The 19,085-nt window shown below is 36.6% G+C and overlaps 1 protein-coding gene across 1 annotated transcript; it reads left to right on the forward strand.

Annotated features, from left to right (window-relative positions):
- Nucleotides 1–3,369: 3,369 nt before the first annotated feature.
- Nucleotides 3,370–18,753, forward strand: slitrk6 (SLIT and NTRK-like family, member 6). The gene is made up of 2 exons (XM_028799567.2): nt 3,370–3,893; nt 15,341–18,753. Exon 2 carries the CDS (start codon nt 15,360–15,362, stop codon nt 17,844–17,846), a length of 2,487 nt encoding a protein of 828 aa, XP_028655400.1. The 5' UTR covers nt 3,370–3,893; nt 15,341–15,359; the 3' UTR covers nt 17,847–18,753.
- The last annotated feature ends 332 nt before the right edge of the window (nt 18,754–19,085 follow it).

Genomic DNA, 19,085 nt, shown 5'->3' on the forward strand with positions numbered 1-19,085 from the left:
CCACGATAACACTGGAGGCAAATCCAATGTACTGTGTGCCGGACATACTATACTGAAGATAGAGACATGTAGAAATGGTATAGAGAGGAACTTTAAACCTGGTGGTATAGTATTAATAGTTAACCAATGTTAACTCCCAGTAAGTTCTGGATAATGGACAATATCATTAAAATACCACACTCTAAATAAAATATGCACATTGTCTGTATTAAAAGAAAAACTGGTACACTGGTAAAACAATACAAATTTGTGTTTACTGTTAGAACCTTAACAGTAGAATGCACTTAATGATATTGTAATCAGTCTAGCTAAAGTAAAGAAGCTGGTATTGAGGTTTTATGTTTGTTCAAAGATTATAGCTCAAGTTTATGTTTGGTAATTCATGTATGCTTCCCGAATATACCATTACGGACCAGATGGATAAGAACCATAACAGAAACCAACACTGTCGTCCCCTGTCCTTGTAGATTAAATAATTGTAATGTCTTGTTAATGTTCTGACATTATTATGAAATTATGCACCCATGTGAAAAATAGATGTGGTACTTCTGGATGGTTGGAATGAACTAGCTTTCTTAGTGGAATGAATCGACACAAACTTTGAATGTCTTACATAATTATGAAGTGATTTATAATAAATTTTTGTTCTAGTTTAAAATAAAGTTGTTGAACTAATAACAAGGTCATGCTTTAACTCTGTTGTACAAATTGAGCAGCAAGCATCACACTTGAGAAACAACAGAAACGTTCCAATTCACTCACCCCAGTCAATCACCACTTACTTATGCACCTGATAGTAAGGTGATGAGGAGCTGGGGACCTGTCTTTGCCAGAGAGTGTCATTTTGCTTAGCCCGGTGGCCTGAACCTCAATAAAACTAGCTACTGAGCATTTGAGGAATCCCCTTTGACTTTAAAATGTCAAACACACAACTTTAAATGTACAGTTAGCTGTGACACAGCTAGAGTGCAAAATTCCAGGAAACCCACTACCTCACTATAGAAGACCACTTCTAGAAGACACCAGTTTGACTGATTCATTTTCATGTTGCTTAACCTCTTCACTTAATCTCATCTTTCCTTTTTTCACAGTTAGCCTCTAGACTACAGAGTAGACCCTTTGTTCTACTTTTTCAACCAGTGTAATAACTTTAAAGACAGGCATTGGAATTAAATGGAATTAAGATGACTACTTCTATCCACAAGATAAGAGATATTCAGTATGAGACTTAAGAAAGTGGGCTGTTTAAAATCTTGCCAAAGTCAACAACATTTTACATGAGATAAGACTCCTCACTTATCAGCTCATCATTCTCCTCTGCCTTCCCACGTCTAAAACACTATCTGGCTGACCATCATCTCAGCTACTACAGCTTAAGGTAGGCAACCCCATTCATCCAAATATAAATGTACCAACAACTAACTGCCTGCATCATAATTCCATCTAAAAATAATAATAGTTAAAAAAAACCTCCCACGCATCCTACATTCCTGTCTAGTTCTGACCCAATGGGGATTATAGACTCTGTAATTTCATACAGAAAAGACATAGAAAGAGAAAGAGAGAGCAGAAGAAAGCTTAACGTGATTGCTAATCATTAGGGAATCTTCTAAAAGCTGAAGGGTCCCTTTGCCAGGCTAAACGCTAAAAATAGGCTGTCAAATAACAACACTGAGCATAACGGCTTTTCATTTTGTTAAGCATGCTACATATTTATTTAATTAGATGATTTTTGTCACATGATGGCTTCACTAGCGAGCATATATATATATATATATATATATATATATATATATATATATATATATATATATATATATATATATAATACACACACACATAGATAGATAGATAGATAGATAGATAGATAGATAGATAGATAGATAGATAGATAGATAGATAGATAGATAGATAGATAGAACTGTGTGTGTGTGCCTCCGTACGTGTGTGTGTGCGTGCGTGCGTGTAAAGAGGCTGAAATGCATAAGCTCGTGTCCTAACGGTTTAACCAGTGATGTACCTCACAGCTCCAGTGTTCGTGTGGTTTTGTCTATTTTTCTGCCCTCTCTTCTTCCTTTTATCCAGGCGCTTGATTTCGGCTTTAACGGTCAGCTTCTTACGCACACGATTGGCTTGTTACTGCTTCAATGAAGAAATATCATTTAGACTAATTGGCTTTCCGAAGGTCTACAAAGTTTATTATCTGAGATTTAAAGAGTGATAATCGCGTTCATGCACACTAACTTTGAGACCACGAACTGCCGCGATGCGCGCACTCCAACGAGCTGTTCTGCTAATCCGCAGTGTAAACCCATATGTCTCTTAGAAACGTCTCACAACAAGCGGAATTCAAAGCTTCTTTCTGTCCTGTAAGAAAAATGAGTTTTTGAAATAATACTACATTGTCAAGTGCTTGAAGGCAGCGCAACATGTCAAGTTATATAATACTGTAAGTGTATACTAATTTTAGTATGCATCACTCAGTAATGATCAAAAGTAGACTGCTGTCGTAAACACTTCCGTGAACGCTTATTTGCTTAATACCCATGGGCATGCATTGCTATCTAACGTTTGATCAGCAATTGACACATGTCTTAAATTTAGTGCTTGGTACATAGTATCCAAATTATGAAATGGATCAAAACGTGATAAGACCAATTACATTCTTAGCAGCAAACAGACAAGCCGCATCAAATTAGAATGTTTGCATAAACTTTTTAAATGAAGCTGGTTTAGGATTTTGGGAGGGTATTCCTTTTATAAAGTGACATTATAGGCAATATAGAAAGTAAACGATCGGTTGAAGTTGAGCTTGTCTTTGGAGCTGCAATGGTACGGAATAATAGTAATAACAAGTAGACGTGTATACCACAGAGGATACGTGATTTTTGTAGCAATGATCTATTTACCACAAAACGTAAATCGGTGAAACAATCTTTTATACGACACAATTATCAATATGATAATAATTGTCATTTTAAATATCTATTGATTAACGCGTCGATGACCCTTCTGTTTATTACTCATAGACATTGCGTAAATTAAATAATTTGCCTGTTTGCAGCAGCAGTGATGTATATTAATAATGAGCAATGCATTACTTTGAGGAAATACAAAGAATACAACTGGATATCAAAAAAAAAATAGACAAATAATGTTTGTAGTATAGAATTTTTAAAAGCTGAATATATTTTTATAATAAATGATGAAAAATATTTACACAGTTGCTGCCTAGTCCATTTCAACCGGAAAGGAATATCACGCGTATTAACTGGTAAATTGCGATATAGCACATTAACGGGAGGAGCAAAGCTGCCCCAAGGTGGAGCTCTCATTCTCTCTTTAGCGGAAGGCTTAGTGATAGGGAAGGGCTGAAAGGCTGAGTCAGAAGCCAAGAAGTTTCTGTATTTAAGCCAACATAGCTGCCTCTGGCAATCTCATTGATCTCTACTGAAGGGAGCAAAAACAAGGGAAGCTTTTTAGTGTGCTGCACTGTGGATTTGAAAGTGTGTATAGACGACTCACATGGAAGCGGTTTTCCTGCGCTACTGTAACACTCGATTTTCAAGTGAGCTCTCTCGGGAAGTCCAAGCCAATATTGAAGAAGCGAATAAAGAAGAACAAACTACAAACTCCGCTTCTGATACAGCGTACACGCACGGCACTTTGCGCTGATTGATCAGTGGGATGGGAATCACCGCACATTAAAATCAAATGTTCACCTGCCATTGCTGACTGCGTCGTTCATTGCTGACATGAATGCATGGACTTGAGGAATAATAAACATTTGCTGCATTCGTTTACTAGTTAACGGCTTACGATGTATGTAACTGAAGGTCGCGGATAGGAACTTTTGTCATCTGAAGTGGCATTGACTTTCCTTAGTTGATCAGGTGAGTAAAGGTATTGCATATTCTACTTTGCTGCAGAGAGGCAGAGAACACTGTTTGCTAAAAAAAAGACTATATGATTTCTGCAAATGTAGCCTTATATTATGCATTTATTCAAAATGTTTAGATGCCATAGTAAATGCAAATGTTATACAGCAAGACATTTACGGTAATAAAACAAACCATAGCTTCTGTATTTGTGTTCTGAAAAGTTGTACGTATCGATCGATCTTTATTTATCTAACCATGAAATCGCATAATGTTGTCGTTTAATCGGAAGCACATTCAACTCGCCAGTGTTATAGTTTCAATTAAATCTGTATATATGTAAAGATTGTTCACGTCATATGCTTTCAGGTGTTATTACAACCCCGATTTCCTTGAACACTCGATTCTGCAGCGACTCGACACTTCTTCAGTCGCCCCCCAAATTTGTCGATAGTGCATACGGTAGAAGCAGCGGACTAAAACCCCAAACCTCTGTTTTAGGTTTAATTACCTAACACCGCGTCAGAGCAGTAGAAATCAACCTCATATTTCTAGTCTCCTCTGAGAGTTGTGAAGATTTTACTGAGTATATATTTGATAGGTAAAAGTGTCAAGTACTGCATGCAGCCAATTCTTGACAAGCAGAATCATTACAGTCGAGTTTCTGAATAATCCATTGTAACCTTTGCAAGCAGCAGTTGCCATTCTGCATTCTTACCGAGAAATAATTGCTACACTGTCAAACGTAAAAACTCGAATGCCATTCCTTTGTACACTCGGGGATCGTCAGCATTTAGCGCATTAAAATTGCTGTCTTTTCAGTGCAGATGGAGCAAGTGCAGTCTTGTCAGGGTATTTTAAATATTTACTCGTGTAGTCTTGCCTGTTCAATGTACGTAAAATATTAATAAAAAGGTAAAGGTTCATAATCACGTTCATTGTCAAATGTGTGCTCTTTGATAAGAACTGCTAGGCTGTAATAAATCACAAGTGTCCTCGGCCATTTGCTACTTGTCGCCTTACTTGCTAGAAGGAACTTTGCTTAAAAATCGTATACTGTAAAATACGGATGGCTAAAGTTTTCATTTGCTTTGTTACTTTTTAATGCTTAGATTCTATCAGAGTGGATATACTCGGCTTGTCTCTACGGGGAAATTAATTCTTGCAGTTATCTGAAATGCTTAGTGAGTTATTGTTCTGATGACTACAATGTTATTGACATTTTAAATATTGGTGAAACAGACAGCAGTAGTCTTGTGCGGTTTATCCTCATATGCGGTTAGTGGCTTATAAGAATTAGGACAAATTGCTAAAACCTTTATAAATGTGATATTTCAAGGCTCTGCTGGAGATGGCTACTCCACATTTAATTGAATGTGATAACGCTGTAATTGCCCCAAGAGATTTTTTATCAATATGAAGGCTACAATTTTCTCCAAAATTCGCAGCACTTGATTTAATGAACCCTGAGTGCATGTCATGGAATACAGAAATTACGAAGATTAGCATCCTTTCATTCATCAGAATGACCAATATCTTTTTTTATTGCAACCTTCCAAGCAGATCAATATCTTGTACATTTAATGACAAAAATGTTAGAACAAATGGCTGGTAATAGAGCTAGAAAGCATGCAGGCCAAAATAACTGGGGAATCTTAATCTAAAAGTGACACCTTTTAAGCCACCCTCAGCCCTTCTGCAGTGTTGTTCAAAAAGCACCAATTGAATTCTTTGTTGTCCTACCTGATTAGCCAGGGCCAAGAGACACTAAAGCTTCTGACAAGTCAATAACCAGTAGTTGAGTGACTTCATCTTGCTGCCCATTGCAGCTCTTGGCAAGTTACATACTTGGGTTTTGAGTGGAGAGCTCTGGGAAAATGCCAGAGTCAGTGATTGGCAATCATTATGCTAATTGTGCAATAATGGCATTGGAGCCTGACAACCTGCTCAGTGTGCCTCTTCAAGAGTATCTGTAGGTAATACAGTTCAAAAGTTATGCAATCAATAGCTTACACAACTAGCTTAAATGTATTATATATGAGAAACAAAGCTTTGTGTGGCACGTTTACGTTTCTGACAGTAAAGAAAAGGAGTAAAGAAGGTGAAAAGGAGAAAACTGGCATAGCACAGTTGTGCATTTGGTGGTGTTAGTGTTTGATACCACTTTGAGTTCCATTTCAGTTCCCATCTGGGCAGCCTTTTGTGAGGTGTTTGCATATTCTTATGATATTTGAATGCTGTAATTTATAGATGTAATGTTTGGATGATGGGTACATTTATATTGGCTTGTTGTGGTGTGTATGTTCCTCCTGAAGTATAAGACGTCCATTTAGGGTTGGTTCCTGCCTTGTGCACAAAGCTGCTGGCATGGGTCCCTTGCTCCTGCTGGCTCTGTATTGGGTAAGTGTGTACAGAAATTGAATACCATTAATGATCATTTTAACTTCATAAAAATATAGAAAACAACCAGCGCATTACAGCATAATACTTTAAGTATGTTTTTGACATAATATAAAATGTCTCTTAAACTACTTAATGATTTTTAGATGGTAAATAATCCAGATCAGTGGTTCAGTTTGTTGGACTGAGAATGTGGGGAAAGGATAATTAAGAAAACTAATGAGCAGCCTGAGCGAATACATTTTTGAAAATAACAGCGGGGTAAGATGTGGATGAAGCTGTTTACATAGAAAAATAATGATTGTTCTTATTTAGCAACTCTAGGAGAAAAAGATCTGGTGGCTGTCATAAAACCACATCTCTGCCAAAAGTTGTGCATATTTAATTTTGTTTGCTAGCAAAAAGATAAGCCTTTGGAGAAGTTTGGTTTTCTGATATGGCTGAGTTTCAAATTGCATTTTGATGCAGACTTTCAAATAACTCCATGATGACTATCTTGCCTTTAGTGAAACAAATGAGTTCTTGTCAAACTTCAATTGCTTTGGTGTTATATGTGTGCGTGTGTGTGTGTGTGTGAATACATTTCTCTGCAGCAAATTGGCTAATCAACTGCATTTGTATTTCCCTTTTTAATGTAACTAAAACATATCAGTTGAAAGAATGTGATTTCATGCAACATTCTAAAATGTGCTTATTCCAGTTCAGGGTTATGAAGGGCCAGAGCCTATAAGGAACACGGATCATGAGGCAGAAAGAGACTCTGGACAGTGGTTCCATCCATCATAGGGTGTGTGACCACCTTCAGTTATGTATGGGCCAATTTAGAGTTTCCATTTAAACTAATGTGTATTCATTTATGCGTAAGGAAAGAAAAACTGAGGTACCTGGAGAAAGCCCCACACAGAGGGTGAGAATGTGCAGATCCATGAGGCAGTACTTCTACCCACCGTACCATCATAATGTCAGATAAAATATATAAATTAAAAATTCTTGTACAAGGTAAAGAATTTTTGAAAGCCCTTAACAGATTAAATCAAGAAACAAGGTGCCAACAAAAGTAAAAAATATTATAATAATATTACAATAAAAAGGATGAGTAAAGGAACAATAAGATGCCATGTAATGTCATTTTCTAACCTGCTTAATTCTGATCAGGGTCATGGGGGGGTTGGTTTTGGGGCAGGGCCTGGAGCCTATCCCAACTACCATTGGGCACAACACAGAAACAAACCCTGGAAAGGGCAGCAGTCCATCGCAGGTTAAATGCGCACACACACACGGACACACACACACACACCAGGGCCAATTTAGTTCCACTGGTTCACCTAACCTGCATGTCGTTGGACTGTGGGTGGAAACCAGAGCACCTGGAGGAAACACATGCAGACACTGGGAGAACATGCCAACTCCACACAAGGACAACCTGGTATGTGAACCCTGTTCTCCTTACTGCGAGGCAGCAGCACTACCACATACATAAACACATACAGTACATACAAATACTTTATATATGTATATAAAGCTGTATAATTTTATGTACAGCTTCAGTTGGTATTGGTATTGTTGCAATGTAATTTACAATATAAATCAGAAATGCCTGTAGCAGTTGTGATATATTACATTTTAATATGCACTAAAGAGATAAAATTTAGAGTGACAGACCTTCTACTGAGTCATAGTTAACCTTTCCCTGTACACACCAAGGACATTTTTGAAGAAGCCGTATAAAGTCTGGTTGGCATCATTGGTCATCAGTTGTTATGAGTGCATTTCATTGTTGATAATAAAAAGAAAGCAATGGAGTTCTTTTCAGACTAGTTAAAGAAAGTATTTAGATAGAAAAATGTAACGCATAAATATGAGTACAGTAAATGCCTACTTGATAAAGCATTCTAATAAGAATGCTTTACAGCTTGACGTTCTCTTTATGAGCAATCTGTGACAATAGAGGCTTCCTGTGTATTTTATGTTTTATGCATAACCTGCTGCACTAATATTATAAAATGTTGTAAGAACTGGGACCACATTCTTAAACCTCATTTTTAGGAGTCTTTTATTTATTTATCTTTATTTAGGACTTTTTCTTTCTCATTTATAAAGAGTGTGAATTAAGACTGTTCTAGCTGAGTAAGATAACGGCAGTCATACGCTGTACGATTTTTAGAAATTGTGGCCAAGTGACTTCTCACACTGCAAGACAGAGTTGCCAGTCATATATGTGCTCAAACTGTATGAACATGTTCGGTCTGGTTGACATGCCCCGATGCGGGTGCTCAGACTATACGCATACAGGGCCCTGTTGGACAAAATTTGTTCCCATTCAAAAAACACAATGGCTACAAGCTTTTCAAAATGTCAACAAAGAAAATGGCTGTGTTTCTGGCTTGTGGACACATGGATGGTTAATGCATGGACAATATGGTATGTTTCTTCTACAGTGAGAATTGGAAGTATGTAGTCTGTACAATTTAATACTATGTGTGTGTTTATTTCAGATTCTTCCAGTAGAGGTTTGATATGATGCTTTTGTGATTGGCTGTTTAGTTATACAGTATGTGTTGCATCGCAATCCCACTTATACTGCATGTGAAATGATGGCCGGTGAAGTTGAAATTTGGACTGACTTAGAAAAATCAGTTGGTTACTGCAAATCAGGCTTAAAATTGTGGCTGGCATAAGAAAGCAAGCGAGCAGTGAGTTAGATAGATAGATTTTTTGTGACAGAATGTTGTCTCATTGAGTGTGACCCCGAAATAATGTTATTAAGAATGTGGAAAAATTAAGAATCAAAACCTGTGTGATGAGTAGGTCTTTTGCCCAATGTGATCTGAGTGTAGGATATTCCCAAAACATATGACCTAAGGAGGTAGGCAATTGATGACATGGTTCAGTTTTAGTCCTGTCATGAATATAGTTTGATAGTTGTAGTTTAAGTGAGTTGTGTGTGAAACTAAATTACTAAAGCCTTTGCACAAATGTAAGAATTTGTGTTGTTGATGGCTAAGTTCCTTTCATTAACTGAAGTTCTGATTTAGCATTCCCACTCTCACTATTGCCTTGGATTACCTAGGGATTCTCCATTCGGTAGCGTCTGGAGTTGATACTTTGGATTGCTAAAATATAAAGTGCAATATAAATAAAATTTATTATTATTATTATTATTACTGGAACCATATACTTTCAACCATTGATGTTGATACAAGATTAGGAAAGTTGGACAGGATTCTTTTTAAAAAAGTCTGATCTGCAGAGAGTAAAATATACTGGGAGACTGTGTACAGCTTTTCCATAAGTAGTGCTTTGAGTACTGAGAAAAGCGCTATATAAATGTAATGAATTATTATTATTATTATTATAATTTACCCTTTCAGTTAAATATACATTATGAAGCCATACTCTTTGTACTGGAACAATCAAAGTAGTTTAATGACATTTTCATAGGACTAGGGTGTTGTACCGTGTTAGCCATTATGGATGTAGTGAGAAATGAAGCAGAATTACACCTTTTATTGGCTAACTAAAAAGATTACAATATGCAAGCTTTCGAGGCAACTCAGGCCCATTCTTCAGGCAAGATGTAATCATCAAGATGTAAACCTGAAGAAGGGGCCTGAGTTGCCTCGAAAGCTTTCATATTGTAATCTTATTAGTTAGCCAATAAAAGGTGTCATTTTGTTTGACTTCTCACTGCATGACATATTCATTAAAGCTCAATCAATCAGGATTGAGGTTTGAACCTGCATTCATTTATTTTCTTTGGCAGTTCATTGGCTGTTCTACCATATTTCTATAAATAACAACACTGCTGTTAATTTATCACGATGGATTTAGATCTGGCCAGCTGGGCATACGTTATTAAATCACGGCACTCTTTGTTATCAAATTTTACAGAAAGGCCCACCATGTAGACACTGGAAACAGCAATGAAATACAGTTGGTGGAATATAATTAGCATTTTTATTTTGACATTTTAATTTTCAGCTGAGATTTGTAATCAGATGTTAGAAAGTCTGTCTATATAAAGTGCTAAAAATTAACCTCATTTAATCTGGAAAGATATTTTAATTTTGTATTCAATGTGTATGAGAGTTATTTTTTAGGTCTTAAGTTAATGGTTGTAGATACTGTGTTTTTCTTATAAGTGAATACTTTTAGCTGTTAAATAAATGTAAGAGAAGAATAATTATATAGGTTAGAATCCTTCCTATGAAGGAAACATTAAAAAGGACACAGTGTTCACAGCCTTAAGAAAGATTAGTCAATGCTATAGTGCAGTCCCTTGGTGCCTTCTAGGATCCTGACCACAATAACCACAAAAACTATTTTTTTTGCTGTCTTACTTTTAGAATGAGGGAAACAATATTACTTCACACTGGGAAGTCCATACTACACACAAAACAAACAGCAACTCACCAAGCCCTTGTCTATGAGATTTATCTAGCAGTTCAGGTATCTTAAGAATCAAGTTTGGGCTCCCTGCTTACCTACCTCAGTCTTCAAATAGACATAATTAAATTGTTCATTTCAGCTGTAAAACCCTGACCATCTTAGATTGCATGCTGGTTACAATCATTTATGTTTTCAATATACAGTACCTTCTTCATATCTTTGTGAATCCAAGATTACCATAGAAAATCCAGAGTCCTTCAGCTGGACTTTGAATACATCATAACCCACATATACGGCTTTCACTTTGAGGCATATGCACAAATATCTACTCTCTGTCTGCCTTTGATATATTCCTGCTTCAACACTCCCTTTATGGACAATACCAGTGCCATCTCTAAGAACAGTGGCACTGTCCAGACAGTGTGTAGAAAAGCTTTCTTAACATGGTGCTCTGACTATATCTTTGCATATGTGATAATGAGCAGCTCACATGGCAGACGTGGATCAGTCCTTGAATCCTGTAGTTCAAGATACTTGACTTAGTTTATCATATTTTTACTTATTTTAGGTGTGTAGTACCAATCTGAGCTCTGCACATAAAGTTCTAAAACAGCCTTTCAAGGTCCATTGCTACTTTCTGGGTAAGCCATTCCATGACCATAGAAGCAAAATAGTATTTAAAAAAAGCAAAAGTAATTTTCTATCAAAGTATTTACTTAAACAACTGAAACAGGTGTCTGATATGATTATAGTTGCTGTTCCATAGCTTTAGCTACATGCATTTGACTTCCAGACCTGTCACCCTCTCTGTATGGAGCCTAAACTTTCTCCCTATGTTTTTGTGTTTTTTCTTGGTACCCCTCTTTCCTCCTGAATGCCTGAACATGCATCTTAGGTTAACTGGCCAATCTAAAGTGTTTTGAAACCCATTAGTAAAAATGTATTGTCAAATGGAATTGTGGTCCATTCAGGATCAGTTCCTACAGTACATTGCACTTGATGTTGTTTGTCCCCTACAAGCCTGTGTTGGAGGAATATAAGATCAGAAATTCGATAAAAGGATGACAGGAAAATATGTGTTACAATTGTTTTCTTGAACTAAAACTCAGTTGAATTCAATTAAAATTCTTTGTAGAATAAAAACAATTATTTTCTCAAAATTTATCATAAATGGCAGTGATACTTGTTTTGTCAAGCAGGTAAATAACTGATTTCAATACCATTGTTGCACTTAAATTCAGTGGTCCCTTTGTATTGCTGACCGTCATCTTCAACAAACAGCCCTGTACTTTGAAGTCTATGACTGTCATTTAGATAGTTTATGATCCAGAACACAATAGGGACTATGCCACGGGATCGCAAAGTGAATTTTAAGCATGTTTTTACTGAGGTGCCTATTGTGCTCTAGGTACAATGCTCCTACCAGTTTCAGATTAACTGAATAATTAATTAACTACAGTGTGATGAGAGCAGGTGGAGCTGGTAGGGGTAATAAGGTAGGAAGTGCCCCCTGCTTTGTGTTTTCCCAACTGGATAAGCCTTAGAATGTTTAAGGCACTGTAGAAGTCAAAGAAGATGATAGTGTCAGCTTTGCTTTGTGAGTAGGCTTTGTGGATTATGCAGATTAGATTGTCATTTACCCATACATGTATCTGGTGGATTTTCAGGTTGTAGTTTTTTTCAGAGGTCTTCATGATGTTTGATGTGTGAGGATGAATTGGTGCCGAAGAAATACATAGTGTTTCTAGCACATGCCATGAGCTCCTGCTTAGAATAATTGTTTAGGAAGGAAGTTATCCATTCCAGAACACAACGAGGTTCCATGACATTCATTTTAATGCACAACTAAAATACTGTAAAATTACTGTTATGATGATAGGTGACATATCATCAATAAATAAATTACATATGGTTTTTGTATGTTGTACATAAATAGGCACAGATGTTCATTCCATCCCTTAAATTGTTTCATATTCTCAGAATGTCAAATGTAATAAAGGTAGAAAGAAAAAATTGAATTTTAGAAAGATCCATTGTTTTATATACAGAGTGTCCCAAAAATGTATACACACTTTGAATGACTATAAATATCCGAGTTTTATAATTCAAATTAACAAAGACAAATATAGAATCAGGGCGGCATGGTGGCGCAGTGGGTAGCTTGCGCCACCACCATCTACTCAAAGCACTGTGATGTTCCAACAGTGATGGATTAAAAGCCAGAAGTCTGCATGACCATCATTATCAAGTCCTTCCGTGAGAACCCTAAATACAAAGAGGACTGATCATTTATGTTAGGTAGAATGCCCAGAGGGGACTGGGAGGTCTCGTGGCCTGGAACCCCTGCAGATTTTATTTTTTTCTCCAGCCGTCTGGAGTTTTTTTTTTGTTTTTTTCTGTCCCCCCTGGCCATCGGACCTTACTCTTTTTCTATGTTAACTAATGTTGTCTTATTTTAATTTCTTATTTTGTCTTTTATTTTTCTTTCCTTTTCTTCATTATGTAAAGCACTTTGAGCTACTTTTTTGTATGAAAATGTGCTATATAAATAAATGTTGTTGTTGTTGTTGTAGTGCTGCTGCCTCGCAGTTAGGAGACCCGGGTTTGCTTCCCGGGTCCTCCCTGCGTGGAGTTTGCATCTTCTCCCCGTGTCTGTGTGGGTTTCCTACGGGTGCTCCGGTTTCCTCCCACAGTTCAAAGACATGCAGGTTAGGTGCATTAGCGATTCTAAATTGTCCCTAGTGTGTGGGTGGTGTGTGTGTGTGTGCCCTGCGGTGGGCTGGTGCCCTGCCTGGGGTTTGTTTCCTGCCTTGTGCCCTGTTTTGGCTGGGATTGGCCCCAGCAGACCCCCATGACCCTGTAGTTAGGATATAGCGGGTTGGATAATGGATGGATGGAAATATAGAATCAAATGTATACACACATTTACAGCTCATAATGTGATGTTTATAAATCTATTGGTCTGCATTATCAGCAGTGCCTGGACCGGAATGGCCAGAATTTTGAACACACTTGTCTTCTTTACTTTGAATTATAAAATGCAGGTGTAAATAAAAATTGTATTTATGATTATTCAAAGTGTATGTATACATGTTATTGGGACACCCTATGTATATATATTTGTTTTTACTGTTAACAGAAAAATGGAGGGTTTTTAAAAATTTCTTTCACAAGCAGTATTGTCTGTTACCTCCGCCACTGGATTTTAAACCCTAGGGCTACCTGTTCAATCTTCACCTCTGAATCACTCTGTAACCCTGAGCAAAGTGAACTAATCTGCCAATGCTGCAGCTGTATACTGTTAAAGAACAGAAATATATCTTTAGGATGGTGCTTTATTATAGAAAGACAACATACTCAATAAAGACTGCACATATATATTACCTTTCTATACTGAGCAACATGAGGTGCATTACAAGTAGAGCAATAACATCATTGATTCCATATACTTTCTATAATTGGAGGTTAACTGACTTTGTTGGGGTCCCTGGGTGAGTTAGTGCCAGGAATTTAATCAACAACATTAAAGTTTTAAATTCTGTGCTTTAACGACTAGACCACATTATGTTCAGATAAACTGAATTGTAGGAAAATAATATGTCACTGTACCGTGACCCTGTGTTCGGATTCAGCGGGTTGGATAATGGATGGATGGACTTGATCATATACTTAAGGACCTGACACTCAGAAATCTTTGTGTGTACAAAAATGTTTAGCTTTTTTAAGCAACAGGAAATGCCTAACAATTTTTCTGTAATAGGTCAGGCTTTTGAGTAGTTTTAATAATTATTAAGTTATTATGCAGTTCTTTTGAAACATCATTTTAATGGAGAATCATTCCCCAAATGTCCTGTATTGAAATAAGCAGGTTCAAAAATTAAATTAATAATGAATGATTCTTGATGGAGAGGTTACTGTCTGATGTGTACCTGTGGCCTTGTAATAGATGGTTTGATTTATTGATGGAATATGTAATATGTTAGCTGCCCTGTTGCTCTAAGATCAGATTCACCACTTGAAATGTTTTCTTGAAGGATTTAAGTTAATTTTTGAAACATACAAAATTAATTTCTGAGATATGGTCAGGCATCTGAACCTGAGAATATTTCATAGTTCTCCGTACAATTAAGGTTAAGTATCTAATTATAGCAAGGATAGTAAGAAAAATGGCAGTACTTTATATACTTAAAATTAACAGTACATGTGTGCGGCTTCTTCCGCTGATTTGAAATGTAGCACCTGCCATTGCTGTGCCACAAACCAGTCCTTTTGTTGGTGCATGTGGTGTCAGCCCTCTGAATGGTGTCATGAATTTCTTGTGGAGGAGAGAATCAGTAATGAGCATTCACAGGTGGTTATGTGTATACATATAAAAGTAATATTACTTCTATGGTAAAATGTTTGGATGTGTGTTGATAAAAAGTGACTGTGAGTACAATGATTCTGAATGATTAAAAAATGGCATACATTATCTTGTTTCTCATCCACACAAGGCTATACAGGTTGATCGAGAAGTGTAGCAAATTCATCTGGATATTTCCGGAAACCATTTTGAAATAATAACAAAAAATGTTTTTAGGCTACTCTCATACATTTTAGTGCATTGGAGTAGATAAAAAAATGTGATTGTTTTTATCATCCTGATTTTCCCCCTCTTTTTTTTCTCTACCTAGACTAATAATTGGACTGAAAATGTTTAATTGGGCCTTTATTGTATCCTTCTTCTTCGCTGCTGCTAATTTCCAAAGCCTTCAGTCTTTCAAGACATCAACCAAAGCATCATGTGACAGCTTGTGCAGCTGCGATGAAAAAGATGGCATTCTCTATATAAACTGTGAAGAAAAAAACATCAGCAAGATTTCTCAAGTCAAGGTGCCACCTTCTCAACCTTTCCACCTTAATCTCTTCAAAAATGAAATAGCAGAACTGCATGCTTCTGAGATGGAAAGTTTGAGCAATGCAATTTCCTTACATCTTGGAGGAAACAGCATTCAGGAGTTGGAACCTGGTGTCTTCAGTGCCCTTAGTTCACTAAAAAAATTGCACATAAATAGCAATTTTCTAATAACACTAAAAGAGGACACCTTCCGGGGACTGGAAAATCTGGAATATCTTCAAGCTGATTCAAACTTCATTCGTGTGATTGAACCTGGAGCTTTCAGCAAACTTGTACGATTGAAAGTTCTTATTCTAAACGACAATGAAATTGAGTTTCTGCCCACTAATATTTTTCGGTTTGTACCTCTAACACACTTAGACCTACGTGGAAATCAGCTTCGGACACTTCCATATGTAGGTTTTCTGGAGCACATTGGCCGCATAATGGAACTTTTGCTTGAGGATAATAAATGGGTTTGTGACTGTGATATACTGCCACTTAAGACATGGATCGAAAACATGCGTGCACAGTCTGTCATCGGAGAGGTAGTGTGTAACAGCCCTGAAAATCTAAAAGGCAACTTATTGAACAAAGTGAAAAGGGACGTTTTATGCCGGTTTCATACTTTAATTGACTCAGAGGAACCGTCCAAGTCATCATACTTAATCGTTACTCCATCATCAAAGGGTAGCCCAGTTCCAAAATTTACACAAGATGATGCAAAAATAACTACTCCTGCACTAGCCCCAGATATGGTTTGTCCCTTAAAGTGTTATTGTAATAATCATCCCCTTGCAGGTCTACTGGTACACTGCCAAGATGCTGGAATTCAAAGCATGGCTGAGCTTGGGTCACAAATACAGAGACCCCAGAAGCTCCTTTTAGCAGGAAATAAGATTCAGCGACTGATAAAATCAGACCTGATCAACTATGAGAGCTTGGAAATACTTAATCTTGAAAATAACCGTATTGAAAGTATTCAGGATGAGACTTTTCTAAACCTTGGAAATCTACAAAAGCTCTACCTAAGTGGAAATAAGCTTGAACGCTTAAAACCTGGCATGTTTGTGGGCCTCCATAATGTTGAATATTTATATCTGGAGTTTAATATGATTAAAGACATACTTTCCGGCACTTTCAGCATCATGACAAAATTAAAACTTCTGTTTTTAAACAATAATGGTCTCCAGAGTCTTCCACCACTTATCTTTCGACATGTGCCACTTGCCCGAATCAATCTTCGAAACAACCTGTTCATGCATTTACCTGTAAGCAATGTACTGGATCAGCTCGATTCGTTGGAACAGATATACTTGGAAGACAACCCGTGGGACTGCACGTGTGATTTAGTTGGTCTCAAACAGTGGGTTGAAAGACTTAACAAAAATGTTATGGTGGGAGAAATTTTGTGCAGAACTCCCAAAAAATTTGCCAAAAATGATTTGAGATCTGTCAGAAATGAACTGCTTTGTTCCGGTTTAGTAATTGATGACCAGCCAACCCAAGAAAGTCGAACTGTAACAACAACAGCAACGAGTGTGAGCACTGTATCAGGTCTGTTTGGCTCCTTTTCTGACACGGTGCCCCTATCAGTTTTAATCCTGGGACTGCTGATTGTTTTTCTAATGATTGTTTTCTGTGCTGCTGGACTCATAGTGCTAGTTTTGCACCGCCGACGAAAATCTAAGAAAAAGCAAGTCGAAGATCAGACTAGAGAACCTAGCCCTATCCACCTTCAGTATAGCATGTATGGTCAAAAAACTACTCATCATATGGCTCCGAGACCTGGAGCTCATATGTACGACGAACATACCATTACACCAGTTGTGCAGGTTTGCAGAAGTCCTTCATATTGTGCAAATTTGAAAGACCAGGAGCAGTTAGAATTTGCTCTTCATGACTCGAAGCACATTTGCAGAGGAATTCTAGAAAAAGAAAATGACTCACCTCTGACAGGATCAAATGTGAAATTTAAAGCAGTAACTGAACGTCCAACTGAGTTTCTTTCACTCGGTGATGCAAATTCTCTTTACAGAAATATCCTTGAAAGGGAAAGAGAACTCCAGCAGCTTAGCATCACAGAGTACCTCAAAAAAAATATTTCTCACCTTCAACCAAGCGTTGAAGTTCATTGCCCCGGGAGACACGAGGAGCTAAAATTAATGGAGACAATTATGTACACCAGGCCAAGGAAGGTCATGGTGGAACAAACTAAAAATGAGTATTTTGAGCTCAAAGCCAATCTGCACACAGAACCTGACTACCTGGAGGTACTAGAACAGCAAACAACTTTGAACTGAAAATTAATCCTTCAGGAATACTGTCTACCTTTACAAGCAAGTGCCTTTACAAATAATTCTCCTTGATTTACTGTTTCATATTGTAAAGAGCAGTGCAGTAATTGTACAATGAATCTCAGGAATCACTGTGAGAAGCCATTAGGACTGGAAAGGACTGAAAGCTGTATGTCTGTAGTATGATTACAAGCCAATTATTACGAAGTATACAAATACCAAAATAATATGTCTTTGACTTTATTTTTACAAATTTATGTTCAGTATATTTTTATATTAGTACTGGACACATTATTATTGTTATTAACAATAACCCACAGATCTTGTTAAAGAAGCACTTGAACACCCTTTAATATTAACATATTTGCATATATTTCAAGTGAACATTATTTGTGCTAAAATGTTAAAACATTTTTTCCCAATTAGTTTAAGTTTTGTATAGATAAAGATACAGTCATCCGCTTGAAGGTCAATACTTAAAATGGGGCATGACAATCTTCAATTGCTGCTGTAAATGTTTTTTTTTTTAAATTAAATTGTAAATGTGTGTAACTACTGAAAAAGAATAGCAACTTTGTAAATATATTTATATCAGGTCTTCTACTATTATTTTGCCTTGACATACAATTTTGTTTTCATTTCTCTTCAGTTTGTTTAATGTGATGAAAAATGAATAGTATTTTCATTTAGAAGGCACAATTTTTGTTCTTCTTGTTTTTTTTTTAAAAACACTTGTGAAGTGAGATTTTTTTTTTGGTACAAAGGGTACATTTTTTTCCTTTGAGATTTTTATTGGTTTATTTATTTTGTACAGATTTCCTGTTTTGTTTGTTTAAAGACTATGCTGGGTGCCTTTAAAGCAACAGAGAAAAATGTTTATCCTAATGTAAATAATGTTTTATTATAATGTGTTTTGACTGCTCTGCTTAAAAAGCTGTCAAATGACCTACATTGGCCTCCTTTAAGGGTGAAAGCAAATATATATTCACATTCATACATAAATGACTTTATAATTATTAGCAGTGCTCTCAAATTCTTTCTAAAATTTTTAAGTTGACATGTAGTAAATGTGTCTATTATTTTGTACATACACTGCTATGTAAGATTTGTTAATTTAAATATATATTGCAACCAAAAAAGAGAACGTAGAATTGTCACAAAAAACACATTTTATAATATGAGTTTGGATCGAGGGCCTGTCATATATTGTGACAGGATGCCCTCAGTACTACGCAATATTAACGA

The sequence above is a fragment of the Erpetoichthys calabaricus genome, chromosome 4 (assembly GCF_900747795.2).
Source record: "Erpetoichthys calabaricus chromosome 4, fErpCal1.3, whole genome shotgun sequence".
NCBI lineage: Eukaryota > Metazoa > Chordata > Cladistia > Polypteriformes > Polypteridae > Erpetoichthys > Erpetoichthys calabaricus.